At 33.4% G+C, this 10,304-nt stretch overlaps 1 protein-coding gene and 1 pseudogene across 6 annotated transcripts; one reads left to right on the top strand and one right to left on the bottom strand.

The window, feature by feature from the left end:
• The first annotated feature begins 2,885 nt into the window (after positions 1-2,885).
• LOC112499751 lies at positions 2,886-2,998 on the top strand (annotated as a pseudogene).
• Positions 2,999-6,195: 3,197 nt separating this feature from the next.
• Positions 6,196-9,919, bottom strand: LOC112529459 (mediator of RNA polymerase II transcription subunit 15a). 6 transcript variants are annotated; one of them, XM_025140753.1, is made up of 6 exons: positions 9,771-9,919; positions 9,597-9,673; positions 8,534-8,661; positions 7,334-7,445; positions 7,002-7,122; positions 6,196-6,429 (listed from the first exon to the last, which is right to left on the bottom strand). In XM_025140753.1, exons 3-6 carry the CDS (start codon positions 8,656-8,658, stop codon positions 6,410-6,412), a joined length of 378 nt encoding a protein of 125 aa, XP_024996521.1. In that variant the 5' UTR covers positions 8,659-8,661; positions 9,597-9,673; positions 9,771-9,919; the 3' UTR covers positions 6,196-6,409. The 6 variants fall into 6 exon arrangements, with proteins under 6 accessions (XP_024996521.1, XP_024996517.1, XP_024996522.1 ...); XM_025140749.1 differs by having other exon boundaries at positions 6,196-6,432; positions 9,771-9,917; XM_025140754.1 differs by having other exon boundaries at positions 9,597-9,669; positions 9,771-9,907.
• Between the last annotated feature and the right edge of the window lie 385 nt (positions 9,920-10,304).

Raw genomic sequence — 10,304 nt, 5'->3', positions numbered from 1 at the left:
CCCCCCTTCTACAAACTGTTTAGTATTCTTGTAGACCCTTTGGGACCAACAGATTATCATCAAATCACTGAGAGATAGGATCAACACTCACATTACCATAAGAGACAGTACAAGACAACTAACTACTAAGCAAGGTTCTAGGCAAGCCGAACCCGAACAACATTAGGGGAGGGCTTAAAGGTCAGGCTGAGGAGCCTGGACCGGACATCATCAGTAACTGTATTCACCACCATATTATGCGATCTTCTTTTATTTTTGAAGATGCAATTATTCCTTTCCTGCTAGAGGTGGTAGACCGTCCCTGCAAGTACTAATCTACGAATGATAGACCATATGGTCTTTCCTTTGGTGGCTCGTTGGAACATACCAATAATATCAGCCCAGTTATTCGGGATTCCAGAGAAGTTCAACTTAGGCTTTAGGCCATTCCAAACTTGATTAGGAAACGGGCACTTAAAGAATAAATGTGAATGCGAATCAAGCCCGTTATGACAGAACGCACAAAACAGGTTGGACAGGGCCTCCCAGAACCGAAGCTTATTATGCGTCTTGAGACGCTGCTTGAGGGCAACCCACAAAATGAAGGCATGTCTGGGAATGCTTTGAGAGAACCAGACCATGTGATGCCAGCTGACAGTTTGGCTCATTGGGACGGAGGGAGAGCTATACCTCATGAACGGAGAAAAGAGTGAGATGACCATCCCTTTTTCTCCAAAGGAGTTTATCAGGGACAGATAGGAAGAGAATAGGAGGAGGAGAATTACAGATTAAGGGATTGGGACTGTCCCGCAGGTGGGGGCATATCCAGCTACCTTGGGAGATAATATCCTTAACGGAGGCTTTAAGAGAGAGGTTAGCGTTGATGATATTACAAGAAGAAATTTACCGGTAGAGGGGGCCAACAGGGTGCCAGTTATCATACTAGACTGACGTAGAAACGTCGTCACCAATCTGGGAGATAATGAAGTCTCTTATCTTATCCCGCATTCCCAGGATCTTCCTCCAGCCTCAACTAACATCACTGCGGATCGGGACATCCCAAAAGTTACAGTCTTTAAGCCTGTACGAGTGGATCCATTTAACCCAAAGATAATCCTTGTTGGTAAGAATTCTCTAAGTGTAGGAGGCCATAAGGGCAAGATTCCAGCTAGAGAGACTCTTAATACCAAGCCCGCCCTGAGATTTGGGAAGGCAGACAGTCTTCCAGGAGACCTTTGTTTTCCCTCTTTTAAGCTCACTGTGGCACCAAAGGCAGCCCCTCATGAGTTGCTCAATCTCCTTAGAGATAGATATAGGAAGAATAAAAATCGAGGCCCAATAGATTTTCATTGATGACAGGATCGAGAGAATGTGATGCAATCTACCGACAAAAGGAAAGGGACTTATTTTTCCAAACATTTAATTTGGTTTTAACTTTATCAACAAGACCCTTACAGTCACTATGGTACAGACGGGTAGTAATGAGGGGAACACCGAGGAAACGGACCGGAAGGTATTGATGTGAAATCATGAGAATTGAGTAATGAGGTGTTGAGGAATCATGGTTGAGTTTGAGATATTCCACATTAGTGAGAGATTGAAATATTAGAATATGGAGACATGTAAAAGTAAGAAGAATGAGATTCATTGTGTCAACTCATGAAGCTTGATCATAAGATTATCCTACTTGGATGACCCTATTTTTATATCATTTCTTTTATATCAACTGACTTTAAAATAACAATGAAAGGTAATGATATGACTTCAGTATATATTATATACGATAAAGTTGAATTAAAAACTTTAAAATAATATAACGAACAATTTATTGATTGTTTTAGTTTGTTATAATTAAAATTTAATTTATGAAAACCTCTTTATATTCACTAAACTTGATTATATAATTATAAGTAAAATAAAATAAATCTATATATAAAGAAATTACATGTTAAGATATTGTCGTAAATTCATGAAAATATGATATATTCGAAGACGGAGGTAAATATGTGAAAGAAGGAAAAAATGAATTTGAAATCAATCATCAACCAATGTCAATATCAATATAATGTATTAAAGAATGAACCAAAGAAATAAAACAAAATATATAACCGTTGTTGAAACCAATACCATCCAAATAATACAAAATAAGGAAGTTGATATTTAAAAAGGAGTTAGATATCTTATAATACTAAGAGAGTTTGTGCAATTTATGGGTTATTATTTTTTTTGACCAACCATCTTTTATAAAAAAAATTATATATCAAAAACTAATATAAAAAATTACAAAAAAATGACGATAAATCAAAACCGTAAAATTAGTCGAAGTTATAGTTGTAAAAACAATAGTTATATATCTATAATTTATATTTTTATATCTCTACTTTTACCTATATAAAAGCAATAACCAAGGATAATCAAGTGACAACTTCTAAGCATTATAAATCATTTTTTTCTCATATTATTGTTTGCATCCCACATTGGATCAAGAGGCATGTTAGAGATGGATACAAAAAGAAAAGAGCCAACTTTTTTCTAAATATTATTTGCATCCCGCATAGGATGATGGAGGGAAAGTGGCAAGAGGGAGATTACTATAAAAAAAATGACTAAAAATGGAACAAACATATTTTTCTCGGATGTCGATCTTTTGCTTAAGATCAAATGTAGTATATGTTTTTAGTTTAACATATCTATCCCGAATCTTAGGTTTTTTTTTTTTTTTTTTGTTTAGATCAAATATATTATATGTTCTTAGTTTGATATCTAATATATGGGTTTTCAGCTTGCTTGATATTTTATTTTTTATACAAGAATGCCCATTATACTACTTGGTGACATAGTTATTTATTTGTCATGTTGGTGTTACTATTATCAAGGTCTGACACACCCCTCTAATTGCAATTCAAATATTATAGAATGTTACGATAAAGTGTAGTATTTGTTTTTATCAGTTTGATATCTGATATGTGGGTCATTGACCCCACTTGATATGGTTTTACATTCATCGCCTTGAACTCCCACTACTGTTGCTACAACTTAGGCACTCCTCTAATTTTCACTTGAAATATTATAAAACGTTTCTTTTTCAGAACTTCAAATGAGATTTCAATTAATTTTTTTACAAAATTAACATCGTGATTTTGTCACATTATATGATATTTTAGTTAGAACTGTGACTTCTAATTAAACAAACTACTAGCATTAGTCAAACTTTTGTAGAGAGTACTTAGTAGCACCGTTCTTGAGCATAGTTAGATAACTTAAATCAGCATATGGTTCTAAGATTGTTGTTAACTTCTCTTAAAAACTTTTAATGTTAATAAGTAGTTGCCACACACATTTGCCTAATTTTTTTTAGAAATGGACTTCAAATTTTAATCTATAACATTCCTTTTGAAGATGGTATTATGACTACCGCACAACGGACGGTTAGAACACTAGTATAAGTGTTAAAGCATGTATACAAGTACGTAATGCAATTAAAAAGCCAAATAAGGTGTCCATCGTCAATAGTCCCTCACCCCTATCGCCCGGCATTTACTACTTGCACCTCCTCTTTCCACCACCGTCCCTTTCCTCACCTGCAAATAACCCAATGTTTGAAATAAACCCCACTTCGTTCTTCTTCTTCTTTATCCAACTCATTCCCATGAGCCGCTTCGTGACTCACTTTCAATCATGAATTTTCTTGAGCAGGTGAACCTTTAAGGTGGATCAAAGTCTCGTAAATTTGTGGGCTTGATCGGAAGTAAAAGTCAACGTGGTTTGACCCGAGGGAAATTCAATTATGTTGATTCTGAGAGTAATACATTTTCCAAATTGAATCGACCTTGACCTTTTGAGCAAAACACAAGAATACGTCTTACGTCCGACGTGTTTTTAGCTGAATTCCAATGTTACTGGAAACTTTTTTGTATTTTTTTTGGTTGATTTCATTAAAATTTCAAGTTTTTAATACTTGATATTAATTGTCCTCTGTTTTTTTTTTTTTCTAGATTTTCAATCCCCTAATATAAGACCCAATCCCAGAAAGACTAAAAGAAAATCATGTATTAATCCAGGTAAATCCATTATCTATGCTATATTATAAATTATTTGACAAAAACTCTTAAAAACTATTTTTATGCATGAATTACTGTTTATTTATGCATATTACTTAAAATTTAAGATTACAAGTAATTTTGCGTAAGTACAACTTATTAAAGCTCCAATTTGAAATTTGTGTAACTAACTGCTGATAAACATAATCAAATACAGGATAAACATCCATTTTAAATATAGAAAATCAAAAATATAATTAAGATAATCATTGAGTTCTAACAAAATGTTTAATTATTATCTTTATAAAAAACCAAAAATAAATTACTTTGTTATTATATTTAAATTAAATTATAATAAAACATTGAATTAAAAAAGTTACACAAAAAGTTACGTTACAAGTTGTGAAAAAAATTAGAAAATACAAAGTTAAGAATATATATCAAGAAGTTAGGATCCAACCCTAGACATCCTATATGGGGAGCTTTAGTTCAGCCAAGAGAAGCAATCTCGCCAACTCTATATTTGTGTTACAAATTTAGTTTTAAAATATTTCAGGCAATCCTTAAAATTAAGTACGTGCACCTTCAAGACACCTACATTTTTTCACTTTACGATAATCAATGAGTAGGCGTACGAGACCCACTCGGTTGCCCTTACTTGTGAACACAAGATACCCATTGTGATTCGTGGATCAAGATAACACAGTATGATTTGTGGATCTTGTGAACACAAGATATATATCATGATTTGTGGATCAAAATAACCCATCGTGCCCAAGAATATGCACTGTAATTTGTGATTTGTCAACACAAGTTACGCATTGTGATTTATGGATCAAAATAATACATTGTGCTCAAGAATATGCATTATAATTTGTGGATCAAGGAAATTGGTTTTTTTTGAATCAAAATTACAATTTTGGAGAAAACCCAGATCTAACAACCCCCCAAACACCACCAACCTTCTCCAACGCCATCGTTGTAGACCCTACATCAAACCTTCATTTTCAGCTTTGAGAACTACCATCATCTTCATCACACCACATGTTGCCACATTTGTAGAATACTCAACAGAAAAAAGCAAGAACTGAGATTCAGGTAAGTCAACGACGTTTTCATTACTAGTGGTTTGTCGTTGTCGTAATAGTGACGACTACTATTACAATTTCTCTAAAAATATAAGTGTTAAATTAAATAAAATACCCATTTCATTACATAATTTGTTAATTCGTATAATTAGTATTTAAAATGTTTTAAATTTAAAATGGTTAATTGCAAGAAACAATAATATATGTTTTTTGTTTTTTTCCTTATTATAATATTATATTTTTATTTGTCGAATATTTCAATAGGTAACAAAAAGAATAAAAATGAGAATTGAAGAGTTTAAAGGTAAAATATCCATTGCAACAATGGGTAACTTGTTTGATATGAATTGCAATGACATGCCATAAGTGAACACATTTGTGTATCATGTCACTGTTCATATAAGAACATCTCTAACAGTTATGTTAAAACAGAGAAAAAAATAATTTTAACAATTTTTTTGCCCCGACAACTATGTTATCTTTTATGCTAAAATAGAGAAAAAAATGATTTTAACAAAAAAAATTTGCTATGACAACTATGTTATCTTTTATGCTAAAATAGACAAAAGAGGAGAAAAATTGTAAAAATATTTAAATTTAAAGAAATCTCTAAGCAAGGAGAGAGATTATTATTTTAATATGTTCCACCAATAAGAGATATTTATAATAAATATTTAAAATAGAGAAATAATATTTTATTAAACATATTAAATATTTTAATAATATAATTAATGTTAGAATTGCTAAAATAGAATAGCTATTAGAGCTAAATATAATTTTTTTTAAGATTTTGACTTTTAATACTCCATTTTAGAGAAAATATAGTATAGCTGTTAAAGATGCTCTAAGAGGATCCGCATATAATGTATTATACCCAACTCCAATAAATTCTTTATTTAAGAGGTTTCAACATTAATTACAGTATTAAAAATATTTTATAATTTTATCATCTCAATACACTTTTCGTTATATTATAAAAAAAAACACTAATCCAATCTTATTGTAACATCACAATTCCCGAGGAAGGGAGGTTACGTCAAAACATAACGGAACTGGTAAATAGATCTCCAAAAATATAGAAACTCAAATTTGTTTAATAAAATATTCCAATAACGAACTTATATATCTTCAAAGTAAAGAAATAAATCTCCAAACAAATAACTTCAAGTATCTTCCAACAATTCCACAAAATCCAAATATAACCTTGAAAACTGCTATGAAATAAATCCAGTAATTAAAATAAGCACCAAACCTCTCGAAACTTTTGAAATCGAGATCCTGATCTACTCCCTTTCACAAGACTTAGCAGCCTCCTTGATTACCTGCTGCGGGGGAAAAAACAAAAACACGACTGAGCCAAGTGAACAAGGCACTGTAAAGCCAGTAAATCCCTTGATGCCTAAATAAGCACACAAACCATACAGCTAAGAAGGAAGTTTCAAAGGAAATATGCAGCAAAGAAGTTCATAAAACAATCACAAAGAGAAAAACAAAGGGGGCCGTTTACCAAATACTTACCCGGTAAGTGCTTATCAATAAAATTTAACACTATTATTTACTTACTGGGTAAGATTTTAGTCCATCAAAACGACATCACATGCAACAACTTACCCGGTAAGTGCTTACCGTGGTAAGAGTCGTCGCCCTCACTTACCGGATAAGACTCTTGGTCTTTGTCTCGCTTTTTCCGGGTAAGATTCTTGATTTTTACTATATTCATCCGGTGAGATAACATGACTTGGTAAACGCTTCCCCGAGTAAGCATTTGGTAAACGGCCCCAAAGTATTGGAAATAAACTCACATGCTGCTTGCATTATAACAACACTTTCACAGCTTATTCCTACATAAATCATATCTGTATAACAAATTGAACAATAGTGTATTATGAAATACCTGCATCTGAGGGGTTTACACTATTAGCAGCAGAGTTCGACTGAATTGCATCTGGCATGGGATTTTGTGATCTAGTTTCCATAGTCAACATCTTCAGCGATATCTGTCGCAGATAGTCAGACTGCAAACCAAAATAAATGAAGGGATTTAGGTCCCAAAGTACCATACAGCATTTGACAAACATGATATCACTTTCTTGTTCTATTTTCGAAGTACTCGACTCCTGCAATATCTTCATTCCAGAAAAACGAAAGCAAAAGCTACAAAAATGTTTATATAATATAAGGAACACAAACATAGGACAACATCAGCGACTAGACCACACAACAAACCTGGCTTGTCGCAACGGCATAAATCCTCTCTTCAAACCGCACGGCTATTTTCTGAAGTTCCTGTAGCCCCTCATCTCCAGAGAACGGTAGATGCTTCTTCAAGGTATCCGTTCTGCGAAAGATCAACATGTGTTGGTCATATAATGTAGCGATATAGCAGATATTTCGGGGAGAATGCATGATTTTGCAAATCAAAATGTGGAGAACCAGCGAAATCAAACGGTATACTTTCAGAACATAACAAATGTTTCTTTTGTGCAATACAAAAGAAGCAAAAAAGGAGAATTGAGTTCAAAAAGGAAAACAAACAGAATCCCTCGTGGTGAGAACTTGAACCATACAACTAGGTGCAGAACAGGAATTTAGAACTTCCTGCACCAAACCCACATGTTATGCTGACTAAGGAAATAAGGGTTCACAGAGGTTCACTGGACACATACTATGCTTGAGGTTTTAAGTTCAATCTAACAGGGCGTTCGGTTCAAATCAACTATTGGAACTTGCATAAGTACTCACCATGATCCAAGAAGGTGCAGCATAAGGAACTTTAGATGCCAGTGAAGCTGTCACTAACAGTTCATATTCAACCTCCAATATAGAAAAAACTAAGCAGACTTTCCGAGCCTAAAACAACATTGATTTTCCAAATAAAGAACACAAGAGCATACAAAATCTAGCACCCATTCAATGTAGCTTATCCCAGTTAATATTGGCACTTAGGGGCCGTTTACCAAATGCTTACTTGGGTAAGCGCTTACCAAGTCACATTACCTTATGGATGACTATGATAAAGACCAAGAATCTTACCCGATAAGAGCGAAAACAAGGACTGAGAATCTTACGTGGTAAGTGATGGCGATGACTCTTACCACGGTTAGCGCTTACCGGGTAAATTATTACATACAATGTCATTTTGGTGGACTCAAATCTTACCCGAAAAGTAAATGCTAGTGTTGAATTTTACCGACAAACGCTTACCGGGTAAGTGTTTAGCTAAACGGCCCCTTAGAAGGTTAACAATTAACACTTGTAAGTTTAAATATGAGACTTTATTTCTTCACATAAGGCTACATAGTTAACAACAAAATCCCAAAAGGTATCATCATTCTAGTTAAAGTAAGATTCTAGGCAGGTTATCCTAATACATAACCAAATTTTAAAGCACATAAAAATGATAACTTTAAGAACGTAAATACATACATCTTGTTCACGATCCTTTGACGTGAATCTGCTTGCAGCTGAGACCTCCAATCAGCAGATTGCATAGAGGAGACACCACCACCAGCACTTCCCCCCTGAGTAGGCCTCCCATTACTTGTATCCATCTCCTGTTTAATGATTGACTTTAATCCTAAAATAGAACAACATTACAGCTAGAAATACCAATAAGAGAATTACTCTTTTTGTACATGCTGTTTTATTTCCAGTTATCAATATTGATAACTGACCGGGCATCAGGTGTTTCGTAGTTTTTCAGCATCAATATTGATCTATGCTCTTAAAATCGCGATATATCGGATATCGGACTTGGGGAAAAAATCGGTGGTGAAATATCGGACAAAATATCGGTCCCGATAATATCGCCGATATTTACCGATATTTTGATGGAAAAATCGGTCCGATATACTGACTTTCTATAAGACAAATATTTAGGCTTTTTCTTATTACATGTTAAACGAAAAAGTGAACGCATTAGATGATGTTGACTCGGATGCTGAACCTATTGCTTGTGATTAGCTCGTTTTTTAACACACTTCCTATTTTGTTTTGTGAGACTTGTTTATCGGTTTATGTGATGTTTTAATTTTGAAACTGTATTTCTAAACTCTAATTAATGCATATGATATGTTTATGGATCCATCCATATAATATATATATATATAATTCTAAGAAATATTATATTAACCGCTATTTTGGACCAATATATCACCGATTCGGTCCTGACAGATATTTTGTATTTTGACGGTACTAACAGCATAGATATTGATATGGATTTTTGATTGGTCCAAGAAAGATTTGCTATATAAATAGTACAATAGAATAGCATAGACTTTTGATCTACAACAAAATTATTTCAATATTGCTTTTAAAGAGACATTAAAAAACAAACCGAAGCTATTCTTAGTTTTTTCCCCGAGAAATCGGTAGTACCACACCCAAAACCATAAACTAGTACTTGTATGATAGCAGGAAGTTCAAATTTTCTCTATGATTGTGTAAAAAGAGGATCAACAATCAAACAGCGTACGTAACAAACAAATACCTAATTCTTGGATTTAGGGTTTTGGTTGCAAGAGCACACGAATCAATCGGATGTAGCCGTTGCTTCTCCCTCTCTATCTGAAAATTAAAACCCAACGATTTAAAAGTAAAGGATCGAGTGTACGAAATTGGACCAAATTGCGTTGTGATTAGGGGCTAGGAAGAGTGAACTTGCATTAGGCTGCCGTAAGATCGTCGCCGGTGACGGAGAGGTGAAAGATGATCCCTAGGAGAAGGATCGGTAGCAACAATGGGACTTCGAGACGAAATTTGGAGTCGATTACAAATATTCTCGCTAAGAAATTTCAGAGATAAAAAGAAAGAACAGCCGCAAATAAAGGGATTAATATGGATATAAAATTTAAAATAATAAAATCGATTCTTTCTTATATAATTTGTTTTGTTTAAATTAGGTTAAATTTCGTTGACTCTCCATTCAAATAAAATCTCTGGCTCCTATCAGAAGGGTATTCATGTAATATAGTAAGATATATTTTGATTTTAATATTTTGTTTTAATCCATTTTTATAGATGTTTTAATACGGTTTTTATGTGATTTTAAAAAATGGATAATTTTTTATTTTTTAATAAAATATAAATTTAAAGATATCATAAAATTTCAAAAATAAATGTATCGGCTAAATCAAGAAACCCAATACTCATAAAAACAACGGCAATATAAATTCACGATAAGGATTGTGCTAATGGC

This window comes from Cynara cardunculus (assembly GCF_001531365.2).
Source record: "Cynara cardunculus var. scolymus isolate 2C chromosome LG 16, CcrdV1, whole genome shotgun sequence".
In the NCBI taxonomy this organism is placed as follows: domain Eukaryota; kingdom Viridiplantae; phylum Streptophyta; class Magnoliopsida; order Asterales; family Asteraceae; genus Cynara; species Cynara cardunculus.
Note: the sequence above shows the minus strand (reverse complement) of the source record. Positions and strands in the feature narration are given on the sequence as shown.